General features: G+C 39.3%; 1 protein-coding gene across 1 annotated transcript in view; it reads right to left on the bottom strand.

The window, feature by feature from the left end:
• Positions 1–20,367, bottom strand: part of LOC123499074 (tubulin-specific chaperone D-like) — a 563,551-nt gene that overhangs the window by 178,589 nt on the left and 364,595 nt on the right. The window contains exons 14-15 of the mRNA XM_045246676.1: positions 2,754–2,912; positions 2,364–2,576 (exon numbers count right to left, since the gene is read on the bottom strand). Coding sequence (XP_045102611.1) covers positions 2,364–2,576; positions 2,754–2,912 — 372 coding nt within the window. The remainder of the gene's footprint in view (positions 1–2,363; positions 2,577–2,753; positions 2,913–20,367) is intronic.

Below are 20,367 nucleotides of genomic sequence, written 5' to 3'. Positions count from 1 at the left end.
TTATTTTCCACTATATATATGCAATTTGTATAATTTGTTCCTTTTGATACTTTATTTGTGTTCTGTAGGTGAAATTTGTGAAAATTACTATAAAAACTGTGTTGATACGATGTGATGTATATGGGACGGGGTTAATACACAGTCAGTCACCACCTGAAGCTCGCCGTGTTTGGTTCTCCTTGCCTTCTCCTGGCTGTATACCTCTACACTTGTCATAGGATATCTTCGCCGTGTTGGCCCCCTTGTACTTGGTGGGGACTCAACATATGTAACAACAAAATAGTTTTTTAAAGTAAAAACTTTTTGTGAATATACTTACCCATATGTAACTACATAGTAAGAGGTTCCCTTCCTTACTCCCCATCTGTGTTTCTGTCAATTTGGCAGAAAGGATCTGAGGTATGGTTTGCCAGCTGGGCTGGTGGTTCCCGATATGCATGCGCACGGAGGTGACGTAGAACTTCTATAGGCACGATCTCTATATATAGAGGTGCAGGCTGATTTTCTGTGCTGAGTGTGTGGAATAATAGCATACAGGCATATGTAATTACATATGGGTAAGTATATTCACAAAAAAGTTTTTACTTTAAAAAACTATTTTTCATCTTCTTGAAAAATTGAGCTGTACACTTGCAACAACTCTGAGCCATTAGAGCTGCAGGTGCACAAGCTTCCTGCCACTCTGAATTCTGGTGTATCACTGAGCAGATATATGAAATCAATATGCTCGTGATGCAGCATAGTGTTGAAAAAGCAACACATCCATGCAATACTGTGTACATCATAATGAATAGTGTGTACAAGACTTATTAACAGGAGGAGATAAGCATGGAACTGTGGGGGAAGGTCAAGTGGATGAAGCAGCACTTGTGAAGCATGCAAGTACTGATGGACACTGATTGAAGAATATTAAAAACTACAGATAAGGATAAAGATGGTCCAGAAGTACTCTTAAAATACTAATCTTGATATGAACATCATGATGGCAAAATGTGTATAGGTTTCCATAACTTTACGATTTTATTACATTCCTGAAAACCAGATTGAATAACAAAAGATTGGATAGCAAATATAAATTTCAATAGGATTTACTTTGATGGAAAAAATAACCCAAGCCTAATTTGTATTGAGAGATAGAGAACACTTTTCCACACAACCCAAACAGGTAGTTTTATAGGCTCATTATTTCTTTTATACAGCAGTTTCTGCTATAGCCATAAATTCACTGGCAAGAGTAGAAAAATGAGCTTCAGTTAAGTTAGTTAATAAAATTTTAAAAAAAACATGATCCTCATCATCTGAAGTAGATGGAACAGGCTTTTCTTCTGCAAATTGCCATAAATTGAGAGCGCTTTTGTTGTCACAAAGAAGGTAGAAAGAGCCATGTGGCGACAAGTCTGCTCATCAATCTACAGCCTTAACAACCTCTCCATTTCCTCCATTAGTGGCTCCCTCTTCCTCCTTAGCATCTTAGCCATTAATGTAGAAGCTGTCTCACCTGATTTCTTCACACTTTTTTTTTATGGCCTATGCTACCTGTATGTATAGAAAATAATGTTTAGCTGCCACCCATTAGTGATGCAGGCAATTTTATTTATAGTGCCACCCATATTAGAGCCCATATCACCATCCAAGTGCATCTTTGGTGTAACCACCAAGGGATCATAGTGACATGTAGGTAACTTTAAACCACTCAACAAATGGCAAAGTTTCATGGTGGTAGGTGGTGGGATTCCAGCCTATGCATGGACGTCTGCCCGATGCCACACTTACCACCTTGTCCACTACGCCATTGCCTCCCCTGCTTGCTTGGTGATGCTGGAGACAGTGGATTGGGGTAACTGCAGGGTTCTGGCAATGAAGTTGACACCTTGACGTCCTTCATGACGCTTAACAATTTCAAGCCTCTTCTCTAAAGATAAGCTTTTCCTTGGTCTTCTGGCCTTCAATTCACCAGCATCAGCCTTCTTGGAAGACATCACAATTGTATTACACACAATAACCAACAAGAAATGTGAATTTTAGCAAAGCGGAAATACTGGAGTAGAGACTGGCTGGTTGAGTGAACATAACTGAAAGACTAGAGAGAATGTGTTTCGATGGGTGGTTGATGCGGCATGGGTGGCATTGCGATCATGGTGCATTTGTTTACATTTTGGCAATCAGTTGATAATCACATAAATGAGTCCTGACATTAGAAAATGAGCGAGTGGATAAAAGCAATAATGATTAGATAATGAACCTTTACATCACACAATACATGCAAATCACTTTTACCTGTTCAGCATAAAACATGTCGTTATATTAGTAAAAGTAAGATAACCCACACAAAAATTATGAAGAGCTCCATCACCACTACTCACCAAGAGCAGCTGAGAAGCCCTGCCTCTGGATCTCTTTATCAGTGTTAAGGGATGCAGTGTACCGGTTTACCAAGTCATCCCGCCACATGAAGCCGGCTTGAGAGACAGGCTGGAAATAGGTGGTCCAAAGAGAAACCAATGCTTGCAAGGCAGCAAGGCGAATGTTCTCCTCAATAACAACGATGCACTCCTCCAACAGCTGATGCCACACTTCTGTTTAAATATTTATAATGTTTGACATCATTTCTATTTTCAAACAATATCTCTAGGAATTGTAAGTATAAATCATATTAGATATAGAGTGACAGCTTCAATATTAGGTAACACTTAATATATCTATTTTACTAAATACTTTTAAAATCATCCTAGAGGAAGAGGCATGAACCTTACTGAGGATTTCATGATGGTGTAGGGGAAGAGCAGCCAGAGAACACTTCTCAATGAGGACAGCAGTAGCCTGCTTCATGTACTCCCCATCCAGACCTCGTAGAAGTTTTCTTTCCTCAAGGATGGGCACGATCTTTACAATGCCATCCATAATATCTTGACCTTAGAAGGGAAGGTAAGGACAAGCTCTTAAAATGCTTAAATAAAAAACCTTTGACATTTCAGTCATAGTGTCTTTTTACTATAATATACATGGGGAAGAACTATGTATGTTGTTCAGATTAGGAAAATGTCTATAAATCTGCAACTTTTAAATCATATCACACAAAAGGGCTCCATATATCCTTGTGTGCATGACTGCGTCTGAATTCAGAAAGTTCTTTGCATCTTTAAGGGATGTAAGTCTGATGTAAGTCTGGGAATTACATCCTACTGCACTTACATTGCATTCAGAAAGCTGTTTACATCCTCTTCAGGATGTAATAGATAATGTAACATTACACTATCTTGAAGAAGTAGTGAAAGTTCTGTTTCCTCAATCAGATGAACATAAAACATGATATAATTAATGTTTCCCAACAAAATATAAGTGTAATGTGAGTTAATAAATCAAAATGAAATTACCCAAAAATCATCCCATATAGGTAAGATGGTATTGCAGAGATGATTCTCAGTAATCATTGTAGCCAGTAAGCATGGGTGGGTTATCGTTGTGGCCTTTTAATGTCAAGGTAAATTAATAAAAAATGTTTTGCGAGTCGATGTGATCCAAAAAGTATGGTAATATCCCAGTGTGAGTTGTCAGAACAGCACACATCCAGCATGTAACCTCAGGTAGTATAACTAGTTTACTGATTTACCCTACGATCATGAAGCGATTTAAAGATTCTGCTAAGTGAGATGTTGGGCAAAAAATTCATCATCCTTACAAGATGCCTTATTCTCGGTTATATGCCAGAATGCTAACACCACCAAACACACACCTACATTATACACAGTTTCCACAATATAACGCAAAAGCAAATTTATAATACAAAAAAAAAAAATAAATAAATAAAAAAAAAATATATATATATATATATATATATATATATATATATATATATATATATATATATATATATATATATATATATATATATATATATACAGTAAGGTCCCAGGTTATGTCGGTCTCGAGTTAAGTCAAACTCGTAGTTACATCAGTCCACTATAAGGCAATTTAAGATTAAAAAAATTTAAAATTTATAAATCGTAAAGCGCAGGATTTATTGTTATTGTTGGCCGCCAGGCATCACAAGTGGTTACCCGGCACACCGCCCGCCTCAAGCTTGAATACAATAACACCCTGCCTCAGTTCCACCACACCGTCGCCCCTGGCAAGTGTTATCCTACTTCTGCGTTTACTGACTCAAGTTCTTAGTATCTTGCTCAATGGCACCAAAGAGAAAACTTAAAATTTAAAATTTATAAATCGTAAAGCACGGGATTTATTGTTATTGTTGGTAGTTACCAGTCACACCGCCCGCCTCACGCTTGAATACAATAACACCCTGCCTCAGTTCCACCACACCGTTGCCCCTGGCAAGAGTGTTATCCTACTTCTGCATTTACTGACTCAAGTTCTTAGTATCTTGCTCAATGGCACCAAAGAGAAAACTCCTTAGTGACAGCAATGATGCTAAGAAAAAAAAAAACCCATTACGCTACAAGAAAAAGAGGACATAATTAAAAGACATGAGGAGGGAGGCAGCAGCTGTGTGTGAGGGAGTGAAGAAGAAAATGGGAAGCACATTACCATGACAATGGAGAGGTTGACGACCTTGAGGTCTAATGCACCCACCATCACAACAATAACAACTCCAGAGCCTTCGCCTGGGCCACACGACACTCGCAGCTCACTTGTACCGTCTGCGCCTGTCTGCTGATCCCTATTACCCTTTCCTATTGCATTTCCTGCCCCGCTGCCCACGCTTCTACTCCCACCTCACTGCACTACGCTCCTAGCTGTCCGCCCTGGGCGTCACAACATTCGACCTGCCCACCCTCCTAGCAGCCTCAGGCGTCCACCCCTCTCGGCAACCTGCAGTCCTTCGCGTTCGCAGCCCTAATCAACAACAAAAACAAGCTTGTGTTTCATATTCCTATATAGTTGTAAATAATATAACAATATAACCTTTAACTTACCTGAATGACCATAAACAATGATTGTTTGAAAACTCGATAATATGCTTTGAAATGTACGGAAACTCGAGTTACATACAAAATCAACTTACGTCATGTTTCAGGAACGTAACTCTGACGTAAACCGAGACCTTACTGTGTATATATATATATATATATATATATATATATATATATATATATATATATATATATATATATATATATATACAGGCAGCCCCTGTTTAACGAAGGTTCACACAATGAAATTTCGCTACAACGAAGGTTTCATTTTACTACCATCTGCTCGTTTAATGAACCTCAAACTCGTTTTAACAAAGTTTTATCCAGGTAATTTTTTTCCAAATTTGAAAGCCCCACCATATCATGCTTTTGAATACATCAGGAGCTGCTGGTACTAAGGCCTGCCTCAAGAGAAATCCTGAGACACCTGTAGAATAAAGATCAAGATCAAGCCTCTCGTGGACAACACAGGCGCTGCCAATACAAAGGCCTGACTCAGAAGAAATTCTGCATCACCTGTAGTATCAAAATCAAGATCAAGATCACGCGCACCACTTACTCCCCAGTCAAAACATAACAGCGTCACCAGCAGCTCATCTTCCCTAGTTCAACTTACAACCAAAACGCCCTGCAATGTGGCCTAATGTTCCTAAGAAGACCAGGAAGTGTCTTACTCTCGAAGTGAAGCTGGGTATTATTCAGACACGAGAGAGGCCAGAAAACTAATAACATTGCTGGCCACCATCTTGACTCCATCTACTGTCTACTATTTTCAAGTCAGCAGACTCTATTAAGAAGGCTGGTGAGACCGCATCTTCCTTGAAAGCTAAAAGAACCACCTGAACTCGTGACTCTACAATGGATAAAATGGAAAGCCTTGTGGAAATGTGGTACATAAGTTTTGTATGTGGTACCATGATGCGCACTTTGTTTACATTCCACAGGTTGCCGGTTAGTGTCTTTCCCGTTTCACTCACCCTCCCTTCATAAAGTTAAGATCATCAACGTTATAAAGTTACGTACATACATACATTAGTGTACATTATAATGACTTAAATTAAACTACCTAAATGTTTAACTTCATAATTTTTACTTTCATTAAACCTTTTACTATACTATGATGCACTCTCGCTTAGTTTACTCTCAATGGAAGTTCAAATCAGGGATTAAACTTGTTATAATTGGTTCAAACGCTTAACAAGTTTCGCTTAACAAAGTGTTTTTAGGAATGTAACCCCTTCGTTAAACGGGGATTGTCTGTATATATACAGTCAGCGCCGAAAGAAAAATAGAAAGAAAGTTATTTTCATGGTATTTATCTTTCCTCTAGTACTTGGTTGGGTTACCATGCCTCTTCAGGCAACTCTGTAAATATTTTGGAACAGATAAAGCCAGGTTTTGTAGGTTTTCCAAAATCTCCTGGATGTGGTTGACAAGTTTGTCCAATGCGGAGGTGTCACGGCCACGTAAGCGGCGCTTTATCAAACTCCAGATGTTCTCTATTGGGTTTAAATCAGGGCTATTACCTGGCCAATCTTTGATGTATTCAATGTGGACCCAGTCAAACCAATTTTTGATCAATTTGGCGGTGTGAGCTGGTGCACCGTCTTGCATAAATATTTCACTGTTGCATTTAGTGAAACAGTCCTCAAGGTGTTCGGCAAGAAGCTCAAGATAGCGATCTTTGTTAATAGTGACATTTTTTGGCAACACTTCCAATGTCCCAGTGCCATGATACCCAAATGCTCCCCATACCATAACATTTGCTGGGTGTTTTACAGTTCCCTCAGTGTACTTAGGGAGGTAAGGATCTGAGCCAGGACGTAGCCTAACTTTCCCTCCTTGGTTGCCAGTCACTGTAAAAGTTGCCTCATCAGACCAGAGAACTGTTTTCCACTTCTCTGGATCCCATGCTAAATGTTTACGGCAAAACAACTGCCTTTTCTTCTTTTGTACCGCTGTTATAATGGGTTTCTTTCGTGGTGCACGATACCGGAATTTTAGGTCGTCACGAAGGCGTTTCTGAATTGTTCACACTGAGACTTCCTGAAGGAGCCTAGGGTTCTTTTCCTTGAGTTCTTTGGCACTGATGCGTAGTTCATTGTCCACTTGACGCTTCAGTATCTTCAGGGTCCTCGTAGATGTGACACGAGGCCTCCCAGTCCTCTTCTTCTCAGAAGATGGCGGGACACTCCCTCCAGCGTCCCTGCATTTTTTCGTCCAACGCTGCACACTACGGAGTGTAACACCCGTGATAGCAGCAATTTCTTTATTTCCTTTTCCTACTTGGCTCAGGGTACTTATAGCTGCAATTTGATCTTTTGTCAGCTCCTTCCTTGGCCCCATTGTTACGCACAAGATAGGTTAGCAATGCAAACTTTGTAAGAAAAAACACGTGGTGCAACATAGACAGTCAGACATACCCAGCCCGTATGAAGTAATGCCTCACACTGAGACAGTTACACTTCATCAGCTGCTCAAGGTCACGTGTATGAGCCCACTATTTACGCACCAACAAAATCGGCGGATTTGATCCTTCTTGCTACGGGGTGGTTTGATTTCCGCCGAAAATTATGGCGCAGGATGTTTCGCGCCATCACTTTGGGCGCTGACTGTATATATATATATATATATATATATATATATATATATATATATATATATATATATATATATATATATATATATATATACAGGCATATGTACCACATTTCCACAAGGCTTTCCATTTTAACCATTGTAGAGTCACGAGTTCAGGTGGTTCTTTTAGCTTGCAAGGAAGATACGGTCTCACCAGTCTTCTTAATAGAGTCTGCTGACTTGAAAATAGAGACAGTATAATATGGAGTGAAGATAGTGGCCAGCACTGCTATAGTTTTCTGGCCTTTCTCATGTCTGTGAATAATATCTAGCTTCATTTGGAGAGTAAGAGACTTCCTGGTCTTCTTACGAACACTAGGCCAATTGCAGGGCATTTTGGTGGTAAGTTGAGCTAGGGAAGACAAGCTGCTGCTGACGCTGTTATGTTTTGACTGGGGAGTGAATGTTGCGCATGTTGTCCACGAGAGGCTTGATCTTGATCTTGATCTTTATTCTATAGGGGTCCCAGGATTTTTTCCTGAGGCAAGCCTTAGTACCAGCAGCTCCTGGTGTATTCAAAAGCCTGTCAGCTTGCGTGATATGGTGGGGCTTTCAAATTTGGAAAAAAATTACCTGGATAAAACTTCGTTAAAGCGAGTTTGGTGTTGTTAAGCGAGCAGATGGTAGTAAATGAAACCTTCGTTGTAGCGAAATTTCGTTGTGTGAACCTTCGTTAAACGGGGCTTGCCTGTATATATATATATATATATATATATATATATATATATATATATATATATATATATATATATATATATATATATATATATATACAGGCAAGCAAGGTTCACACAACAAAATTTAGTTATAACGAAGATTTCCTTTTACTACTATCTGCTCATTTAACGAACACCAAACTCGCTTTAACGAAATTTCAAACAGGTAATTTTTTCTAAGTTTGAAAGCCCAGCCGTACCACGCAAGCCGACAGGCTTTTGAATACACTAGCGCCTCTCGTGGACAAAACGTGCACCACTCACTCCCCCTGTTCAAAACAATAACAGCATCAGCAGCAGCTTGTCTTCCCTTGCTCTACATGCCACCAAAACGCCCTGCAATGTCACCTAGCATTGCTAAAAAGACCAGGAAGTCTCTTACTCTCGAAGTGAAGCTGGATATTATTCACAAACACAAGAGAGGCGAGAAAACTAATAGCATTGCTTCCTACCAAGGCTTGACTCCATCTACTGTCTACCATTTTCAAGTCAGCAGACTCTATTAAGAAGGCTGGTGAGATCATATCTTCCTTGCAAGCTAAAAGAACCACCTGGACTCTGCAATGGATAAAATGACAAGTGGAAATGTGGTACATAAGTTTTGTATGTGGTACAATGATGCGCCTTTTGTTTACATTCAACAGGTTGCCAGCTAGTGTATATCCCACTCCACTCTCCCTCCCTTTATAAATTTAAGACCATGAACATTATATTATAATAAAGTTACTTACATTTTTTTTTTTTTTTTTTTTTTACATAGGGAAGAGGGCCAGCCAAGGGCATAAAAAAGAAAGATTAAAAGAAAAGGCTCACTTGAGTTCTGGCTCTCTAAAGAGTGTAAAAGCATCAGCCAAAGTTGGGGAGCAAATGCCTCGATACCTCCCTCTCAAAAGAAGACAAGTCGTAAGAATTCGGAAATACAGATGCAGGAAAAGCGTTCCAGAGTTTGCCAGTGAAAGGGATGAATGACTGAGAGTACTGGTTAACTCTTGCGTTAGAGCAGTGGTTCCCAAAGTTGGCGGTACCGTCCCCCTGGGGGCGGTGGAAAGATCTTGGGGGGCGGTGAGGAAGAAGGGGGCGGTAGGGGGGCGGCAGGGCGGCATGAAGAACAATTATTATTAACTTTTTCTTCTTTACAAAATCTGAATGACAAAATCTATGTCACAAACACTAAGGCTTAGTGTTTGTGACATAGATTTTGTCATATCAAGATTTTTGGTTACAAAAAAAAATCTCTGACTGCTATCAAGTGCTGTGGAACAAGGTCAAGATGTACTTTATTGCCTTCTCAACATCGTATTTACTAGAACGGGGCTTCAGTGCAGTCGCCTTGCTTCCTTCCAAGCAAAGAAACCGACTGAAAATTACTGACCGCGGGGATCTACGACTTCTTCTTAGTGAGTTCCAGCCTTATGTTGAGAAGCTTATATCCCTGCACCAAGCACATCCATCCCATTAATATTAAGTGTGAGACAATGAAGGATACTGGTGGAATGTTTATTTACCATTCCATGTTGCTGAAACAGTTAAAACTGCTAAAAAATAAATTGGTTTACTAAATTGGGTTTTATTTGTGAAATACACATTTGTGTTTAACCTTTTTCTTTTCAAATTGCAGCATACCAAATATCAAGAAAGAGGTGTTTGTTTCCATATGTGTCTGTGTGTGTGGGGGGGGGCGCTAGGAATTCACCGGGGAGCCAAGGGGGCGCCAGCCTGCAAAAGTTTGGGAACCACTGCGTTAGAGAGTTGGACAGAATAAGGATGAGAGGAAGAAGAAAGCCTTGTGCAGCAAGGCCGCAGGAGGAGGGGAGGCATACAGTTAGCAAGATCAGTAAAACAGTTAGCATGAAAATAGCGATAAAAGATAGAAAGAGATGCAACATTCCGGCGGTGAGAAAGAGGCTGAAGACAGTTAGTCAGAGGATTGGAGTTGATGAGACGAAGAGCTTTTGATTCCATCCTATCTAGTAAAACTGTGTGACTGGAATTCCCCCAAACATGCGAAGAGTACTCCATACAGGGACGGGTAAGGCCCTTATACAGAGTAAGCAGTTGGAGGGATGAGAAAAAATGGCAGAGACGCCTCAAAACACCTAACTTCATAGAAGCTGTTTTAGCAAGAGACGAGATGTGAAGTTTCCAGTTAAGATTATGAGCAAAGGACAGACCGAGGATATTCATTGTGAAAGAGGGAGACAGTTGAGTGTCATTGAAGAAGAGGTGATAGTTGTCTGGAAGGTTGTGTCAAGTTGATAGATGGAGGAATTGAGTTTTTGAGGCATTGAAAACTACTAGATTCTCTCTGCCCCAATTGGAAATCTTAAAAAGATCGGAAGTCAGGCATTCTGTGGCGTCCCTGCGTGATCTGTTGACTTCCTGAAGGGTTCCTCGTGTCTGAAAATGACGTGGAAAGATGTAGGGTGGTATCATCAGCGTATAAGTGGATAGGGCAAGAAGTTTGGTTAAGTAGGTCACTAATGAATAATAGAGAGAGAGTGGGTGACAGGACAGAACCCTGAGGAACACCACTATTAACAGATTTAGGAGAAGAACAGTGGCCGTCTACCACAGCAGCAATAGAGCGGTCGGAAAGGAAACATGAGACAAAGTTGCAGAGAGAAGGAAAGAAGCCGTAGGAGGGCAGTTTTGAAATCAAAGCTTTGTGCCAGACTCTATCAAAAGCTTTTCATATGTCTAATGCTACAGCAAAAGTTTCACCAAAATCTCTAAAAGAGGATGACCAAGACTCAGTAAGGAGAGCCAGAAGATCACCAGTAGAGCAACTTTGACGGAAGCCATACTGGCGATCAGACAGAAGATTATGAAGTGACAGGTGTTTGAGAATCTTCCTATTCAGGATGGATTAAAAAACTTTAGACAAGCAAGAGATTAAAGCTATAGGATGGTAGTTTGAGGGGTTAGAATGGTCACCCTTTTTAGGAACAGGCTGAATGTAGGCAAACTTCCAACAGGAAGGAAAGGTGGTAGATAGATAAAGTTGGAAGAGTTTGGCCAGGCAAGGTGCAAGCATGGAAGCACAGTTTTTGAGAACAATAGGAGGTACTTTATCAGGACTACAAGCCTTCCGAGGGTTTAGGCCAGCGAGGGTATGGAAAACATCATTACGAAGAATTTTAATTGTAGACATGAAATAGTCAGAAGGAGGAGGAGAGGGAAGAACAAGCCCAGAATCGTCCAAGGTGGAGTTGTGAGCAAAGGTTAGAGAGAAGAGTTCAGCTTTAGAGATAGAAGAGATGGCAGTGGTTCCATCGGGATGAAATAAAGGAGGGAAAGATGAAGAAGTGAAGTTGTTTGAGATGTTTTTGGCTAGATGCCAGAAGTCTCGAGGGGAGTTTGAGTTTGAAAGATTTTGACATTTTCTACTTATGAAGGAGTGTTTGGCAAGTTGAAGAATAGACTTGGCATGATTCTGGGCAGAGATATACATACATTAGTGTACAATATAATGACAGTCTTAAATTAAACTGCTTAAATGTTTAACTTCATAATTTTTACTTTCATTAAACCTTTTACTGTACTATAATGCACTTTAGCTTTGTTTACTCTCAATGGAAGCTCAAGTCCGGAGTTAAACTTGTTATAATTGGTTCGCTTAACGAAAATTCGCTTAATGAAGGGTTTTTTTGGAACGTAACCACTTCATTAAGTGGGGGTTGCTTGTACAGTAAGCCCCCGAATTTAGCGAAATCCTTATTTAGTGACTGTCTGGAAAAGGGCCAAGCCCTCAAGTTTAGCGATTTTCTCTCATATTTAGCAAATGTACCGCGCTACACTGTCCCGCCTCCCGCTCGCTCTGAGCCAATCGCATGTCTGTTTGGCCGTGACGTCAGCCCCACAGTGCCTCCGGCATTCCCGCTCGACACTTGAGCTATTGTGTGTGTTAATCCAGCATGTGAATTCATTTTTTGTGCTCCCATCCTCACTGTTTAGCGAGTTCCGTTATCACCATAGCCTCCACTAGTGGTTCCAGAGTTGCTGATTCTCGTGAAGGTGGCAATGTTGCAACTGTAAATGGGAACTCGAAATGGGGACTTTGGGCGGACGAAAGACTGATTGGTATTTTTCCCTATTTAAAGTAGAATTCAAATTTGGCGAAATTCCAATTTAGCGATTGTTTCAGCAGACTAATAGGATCGCTGAATGTGGGGGCTTACTGTATATATATAATCCTTCCTAGCTCATTTATATTTCCTCAATGAGCCGAGGGGGTGGTCTTCTCCTGCATACTGGTAACGGTTCTGGTTTCACATTTCAAAGTATGAACACTTCTTGGGGTTACATTATCCACTGCTCCTCCCTATATATGGTTTCACTTTGTGTGCAACCCTTTGCAATTTTACATCATCAAACACATTCATCAGGCAGTATGCACTACCATGGCTAATGCACTCTATAGCATAACAAGGTCCAATCCACTTGGAGTGTAGTTTTCAAATGGCACCAGATAAGAGTGTTTCTGCTTTAACCTACACTTGAGAACCTTCCACTTTCCAGTTCACTCAGTTTCTATTTGCCACTGCCCTAAACTTTCTCGCAATGTTCAGATGTGTCTATTGTAGTAACTTATGTGCAGGGGCTCATTCCTCTGCAGACCCTGACACTTGAGGCAATGCAGCCCCATAATTCCTTGCAGAAGGCGTAGTAAGGCCGGTAGTGGTGTGAATGGCCGAGTTCATAATGATTTGTGTGTCTCTCAACAGTTGTGGCCATTGCAAGGGATATCCTGCACAGAGGGAGAGTAATACTGTTGAACCTCAATAACTCAGACTCCTATAACTCAGATTTCACGATAAGCTGGACTCTGACCAACCCAGGGACTATAGTCCAAGTTTAACTGCCTGCCTAGTTTTTTTTTTTTTTTTTTTTCCAAATTTTTTCACTTTCCTGTATCCTGTTGTTTATTGACATAATCATAATTCTAATTCCAACTAAAAATTACATTTTAGTTGTAGTTTAAAATGATACAAAACAAGTCGATCTGAGTTTATGCCAATCTTGTAAAAAATTTTGAAGTGTAAAAAAAACATTATTTGAGATATTTGCTCAACAAGATTTTCATAATTTCATCCTTGTTTTACTATTTGTATCCATTTGATTGACATGAAATTTTCACACATGATTGTGTATACAATAGTGACTTCCTGGAGCATGATTAGATGATAACTTATCAGATCCCTGCTTCTTTAGATAATATTATTCACTCATATGTGGAGGTTGGTAAGGCACCATCAGCAGCTTCATAGTAATTTGCCGTTTTACTACTGAACTGGAGACTCTCTGAGTCATTATTAGAGTGTTGAAGTGAGGTAATGATACAGTGAATTATCTATTACTCATCTGGTCCAGTTTTAAACCTGTTTCAACATAATCTTTTGTAACAGAATTATTGTGAGAGTTATGTGATGAATAGTTGTCATGATGAAGGCAGTAAAATCTGTGTTTGAAAAGATCACAGCAGTCTTATGATATAAAGAGATGGTGGAGAAACATGGAAGTGAGGCGTGGGGTAAGGTGAGGCTCTTGTATTTGGAGATAATATGTGTGATGGAGGGGAAAGGGGTAGCTAGGATTCAAGGTCCCACAATGATACATTTTTGTTTGTTTCTTGTTGTCTTCTCTTCTTGAAGTTTCTGGTTCTAATTATCATCAATTTATGCCTGTAAGGATGTTATTTCTGAAAAAGTAGAGGGCTAAATGATGCATCTCCCCTCTTGATGCCTGGCCACATACTGTGTAGGGCGTGAGTCAGGCTATGACGGAACCCCACAAAACATTTAAAAATGGCTTTCTGGTAGAAAGGGCATTTAATTATAAAAAAAATAAACCATACCATTTGCTAATTTAGGGTCTGAAGGTTTCGGAGAGACAATTGTAATCCAAAAATTTTAAATTCCTCCCAAATTAAATAGATAAATCCTGCACCAAGTCTCGTTATTTCTTCTTGTGTGTTGGGGGGCCTGAAGTCACTTACGTAGAGCTAGAACACCTCGCACACGTCTTCTTTGCATTTGGTCTTTAATGCATGTAGCTTGACATATTCATTATAGTGATCTAAAACAGCCAAAATATACCTATTCCCTTGATATCAAGGCATATGATCAAACAAGTCCACAGACACTCTTTCTAGAGGATCATCAACTGGTGGTAGTTCCTGCCATAGTCATTGCAATCCGGCAGTACTAATGTTGACAAATCAAGCATTATCTCACATACTTCTTAACAACAATCATGTTATTCAATAAAAATAATGTTCAGTTTTTTTCATGGTTTTATATATACTTAAATGTTCTGATAATTTAATGAGATTCCTCTAAGCTTTCTTTCTTATGGGTTGTGGGACATCAAGTACAGTGGAAACTCAATACTTCAATGTCTTAATAGTCAAACTTTTCAATATTTGAATGCGAAAGTTCGATTTAATACTAAAAAAAAATACCTGAGAGGTGAACATTCACACACGTGGTTGTAAACAAAGGCTCCCTGGCCTCTTCCTTCCCCCCACTCTGCCATTTGTGTTGGCGTAGTAGTCAAAATAACATTCTTGTGTATTCTGTCTGTAGTTTTTACTTTTATAAACTTATATTAACACCAAAGGCTTATAATTGGTGAAAATATCTGATAATTGAATGGCCACACATATGGTTGTATACAAAGCTCTGTTCTCTCCCTTCTCGCTGGTGCCATTGCCTTTTTGATACTGGTATTACTGATAATACCCTAGTCCTGCCATAGCCTTGAGAAAAACAACATTCTTCTACGTTCTGTTGGTAATTTTTCATTTAGAAACTAATGATGGCACTAAAAGGGCTTATTAGTGGTGAAAATAGGGAATCTAGTGAGAGTGCAAGTGTTTGTGAGCCACAGCCCTCCATTAGTGAGTTTACAGGAATCACACCAGGAGATAAGTTACAAAGATATTTTCAAGGATGGTGACTGGTCCTCTGACAACTTCCCTCCTTCTCCCCTCCTCTTCTATGTTATCCATCACCAGCCTTCACTTATGGTATATACAAATCAAAATTATGAAAAAAATATAATTGAAATTTTTATAAACTTGGTTTTGCTAAGATTAGAATGAATTACCTGATTTATAGGTATTGATAGTCAAACCTTTTGATGCTCGAACAGTAATTTGGAATGAATGAAGTTCAAGTATTGAGTCTGCACTGTACATCATGACGACTTCCGTTGCTTTATCTAATTATTTCACAAAATGTCCTCTTCAAGCAAAAACTGATCTAATGTGTTTTTTGTAATACTAATGGCATGGCAAAGCTCCTCCTTTTAAAGACCCAATTAGTTCTTGCCATACTGGTTCATCTCTTTCCATTACTTTAATTTCTTTCTGTGTCTTTCCTAACCAACACTCTTCTTGTTCACAACATGTGACTTTAACTGGACAACTTAACTGATCCACAACAACATTATGGGTGCCTTTGGTATATGAGATGTTGTACATGTAGTCACGCATTTCTTATATTCACCTATTCATCCTAGGAGACTCAGTCTTTCACTTGAAGTTGGTTACTAGCTGTTGGTGATCTGTATAAATGGTGAATTTGGTGTCCTACAGAAAATGCAAGAAACTGGCACGCTGAGACTTAACTTAATGCTTCCTTGTCTGTAACGGAATATAGTAAGTCCTTATACGGTACTTCGTTATTTGTTAAATTCACAGTTACGGTGTTTGGTAATTACTACCCTCGATTCAATTTAGGGTAAGAAAAATTCACAGATACGGTATCCGCTCGCGTTTTGTTTAAACCACACCGTAGCGCCACCACACTGCACGGCCACCACAACAATCAGTCCCTTCCCGTGTTTCCCACTGAACACAAGTGAAATCCTTATGGCGTGTTTTTTGTGGACATAATGAGTAAGGGCTGAAATCCCTATTGTCCCTTAGCCTCGGGAGGGACATCATCTGATAGAATATGTGGCGAGTGAAAGTTAAATAAAAACATTTTGTTTATTTTTTTTTGTGCAGTACTTTACATTTTTTTATACGACTATTTTCATGTCTGTAGAGGTGACTTTTCATGTGCTGGAACACATCCCCTATTATTACATGTTATAATGGGTTTGGTATACGGTAATTTCGATTTGCGGTAAGGTTTTCAGGAACGCATATGAACCGTATAACGAGGACTTACTATAGTGCTTCACTGCTGGCTAGAAATTCTTGGAAAAATACCCTATAGCAACCTCTTTTCCATCTTCTCTTATCTGACCTAACATAGCTCCTACATGAGATTAGATTGCATTTTTGTTTAATACAAAAGGCTCACCAATTTTAGCTTTGGCAATTATAGGTGCATCCACTAGTTTATTTTGCAGATTTCCAAAAGTTGCCTGACAATCTTCATCCCATACAAATTTTTTTCTTAGCCAGAGGCCGAGCTAATTTGACATAAGGTATAAATTTTCTGCAGCACCCAGTAAAGACTAGATATCTTCTGACATGTTATTAAGTTCTTAGGTGAACTCATTTTGACAATGGCTTTGATGTTTTTAGGATCAAGTTTACATTCTTGCTCTTATATTGTGTAGCCTAGGTACTTTACTGATTGCTGACCAAATTTACGCTTTGTTAGGTTTAACCTGACTCCTACTTCAGCTAATACTTTGAATTATTGACTAACCTGGTCTACTAGGATGTTGAAATCTAGAGCATATAAGATAATATCGTCCAGCTAGTTATGGACATAGCCTTTCTTCTTTATTGGAGTCAAAACATGGGCTAGGTGTCGAGAAAATAAGGATGGTGATGAGGTAACACCAAATGGAAGCCTGGTAAAACAATATAAAGCCACACCCTCACAATGTGCTCACATCTAGGCTGCTCTCTGCTAACTCTACTTGATCATAGACATCTTTTAAATCAAAAGTGACATAATATGTTTTGCAGTGACTGCATCTTCTAACTCTTCCAGATGAGATAATGGATAGATGTCTGTCTCCAGATAGATGTTCATTTACTTTCCAGTAATCTAGACACACGGGTTTTGAACCATCTGGTTTATTTACTAATACAATGGATTTTTTTTATGCAAGGGGGTGAGCTACCATGGGCAACAAAATATTAGAAAAAAAAGGCCCACTGGAACTGCAGCCCCCCTGAAAGATCAGAAATATTAGCCAAAAGCCTGGGATAAATGTCTTGACACCTCTTTCTCTTAAAAGAAGTAAATCATAAGAATATGGAAATACAGAAGCAGATAGGGAGTTCTAGAGTTTACCAGTGAAAGGTATGAATGATTGACAATACTAGTTAACTCTTGTATTAGAGGATTGGACAAAATAGGGACAAGAGGAAAAAAAAGCCTTGTGCAGTGAGGCTGCAGGAGGGGAGGCATGCAGTTAGCAAGATCAATAGAACAGTTAGCATGAAAAGACCGATAAAAGATAGAAAGGGATGCAACATTCCGGTGGTGAGAAAGAGGCTGAAGACAGTCAGTCAGAGGAGGGGAGTTCATGAGATGAAAAGCTTTTTAATTCCACCCTATTTAATAAGGCTGTATGAGTGGAACCCACCAAACATGCGAAGATTATTCCATACAAGGACGGATAACGAACGGAGAGAACGTGGATAAAAGAAATTGGCCAAAATTATTATGAAACAGGTCCAGGACAGCACACAGGAGCTGGACCAGGAGGTGGAGGAAGTGATTAGGTTGGGAAGTTTTAATGAAGGAGGCTAAGATACCAATGAAAGTGAGAATGAGATCCCAAGTGGCAGTGGAGGAAATTATGACAAGGAAAGGGAAGCTGTTCAATGATACTGAACATACAGATATCTGGATAAAAAGATATGAACATAGAGGAGAGGGAAAAAGAGAAAATGCTAAGAAATGAAGCTAAGGAAAAAACAAGACAAGGACAGAGATTGAGAAAAATATTTTCTACTCAAGGATTCTGGATATGATACTAAAGAAGTGGTATCTAGGGATAAAGGAAGAGATCGTGGAGGAGGCAAGAAATTGAGTGACTTATACTAATATAGATGGGTTGTTATCCAGCATGTTGGAGGTTAAGGATTATTTGAAAGAGAAAAACCCGGATGTAATGTGCATTGTTGAAACAAAACTAAGAGTGGAGATCCATGTGAATTTTAAGGAAGAAGGATACAATAGCTGAAGAAGAGACAGGAAGGGTAAAGGGGGAGGAGGAGTGCTAATAATGGTTCGTGGCAATATATGTGTGTGGAGGATGTGCAATACGGGAAGGGCAATGTGGAAGTAATGGGAATAACAATCAAAACAAAGAAATTGGGAAAAAGAAAAATCCTAGTTACATATGTGCAATCTAAGACAAATACATGGGGAACTGAGACATGCAAAGGGAGGTGATTAAGTGCATAGATAACATGTTGAGAAGAGATGGAAAATACTTTTAGTTGGAGACTTTAACTGTAAAAAAATAAACTGGAGAGAGAGATAGAAGTAATGGATAATGCTGGACAGTGGAGCAAAGAAGTGTTACAGTTGACTATGGTAAATACAATGGACCAGTGGGTGGAGGAGTCAACAACGTATAGGGGGGGGAAGAAGAACCATCATTACCTGACCTAGTATTCACAAAGAAACCAGAGCCCCCTCCCAGCATACAATACCTCAGTCCAATGGGAAGAAGTGATCATGTGACATTAGAGCAGAAAATACAGGAGGAGGATGGAATAAGTTAGAGATGACTACAAAAAAAAGAGAGATTTAATCATGCAAGAGCAGATTTTTTAAAATTAAGGAACTTTGTTGCTGACATTGAATGGAAAAACATTATGTACAGAATGACAACACGAGGCAAATATGAAATATTCTTACAAAAATATAATGAAAGAGTAAAGAAATATGTACCTTTTTACAGTTAGAAAAAAATTCAAGCTCAGTAGATGCTAGATGCGCAGATGCAAAACAGGCAAAAGATAAAGCTTGGAAGAAACTCATGAAGCAGAGAAATGACAATAATAGACAGCAGTATAAGGATGCGAGAAATTACTATATTAGAGTAAGGAGAGAGGAAGAAACTTTGAGAAAGAAGTGGTGAGTAAAAGCAAAGATGAACATAAGCTTTTCTGCAAATTCATAAATGGCAAGAAGATGAGAAGAAAGATGAGAAGAAAATGAGTGAAATAATAAATGAGAGCTTCAAAATGGTGTTCACTGCAGAAGATTTCAAAGAACCTAATAAGACATTACATTGCCAAGGATTACAGGAATTTGCAGTGCACAAGGAGGATATTGGAAGATTATTGCAGAAGTTGGATGTGAGAAAAGTAATGGGGCCAGATGGTGTATCAGGCTGGATGTTAAAAGAATGTAAAGAGCAACTACTGCATCCAATTTGGGATATAATTACAAGTTCAATAGATGAAGGGAAAGTTCCACTAGAATGGAAGAGAGCCAACATAGTACAGGCAACCCCCGCTTAACGAAAGTTCACACAAAAAATTTTGCTACAATGAACGTTTCCTTTTACTACCATCTGTTCATTTAACAAACACCAAACTCGCTTTAATGAAATTTTATCTAGGTAATTTTTTCCAAGTTTGAAAGCCCCACTGTATCATGCAAGCAGACAAGCTTTTGAATACACCAGCGCCTCTCGTGAACAAAACGCACACCACTCACTCCTACTTCAAAACAATAACAGCGTCATCAGCAGCTCGTCTTCCCTCGCTCAAAATGCCACCAAAACGCCCTGCAATGTTGCCTAGCGTTGCTAAGAAGACCAGGAAGTCTCTTACTCTCGAAGTGAAGCTAGATATTATTCACAGACATGAGAGAGGCGAGAAAACTAATTGCATTGCTCGCCACCATGGCTTGACTCCATCTACTGTCTCTACTATTTTCAAGTCAGCAGATTCTATTAAGAAGGCTGGTGAGACCGTATCTTCCTTGCAAGCTAAAAGAACCACCTGAACTCGTGACTCTGCGATGGATAAAATGGAAAGCCTTGTGGAAAGGTGGTACATAAGTTTTGTTTGCAATACAATGATGCGCCCTTTGTTTACATTCCATGAGTTGCGGTTAGTGTCTTTCCCATTTCACTCT

The sequence above is a fragment of the Portunus trituberculatus genome, chromosome 49 (assembly GCF_017591435.1).
Source record: "Portunus trituberculatus isolate SZX2019 chromosome 49, ASM1759143v1, whole genome shotgun sequence".
NCBI classification, from domain to species: Eukaryota; Metazoa; Arthropoda; class Malacostraca; order Decapoda; family Portunidae; genus Portunus; species Portunus trituberculatus.
Note: the sequence above shows the minus strand (reverse complement) of the source record. Positions and strands in the feature narration are given on the sequence as shown.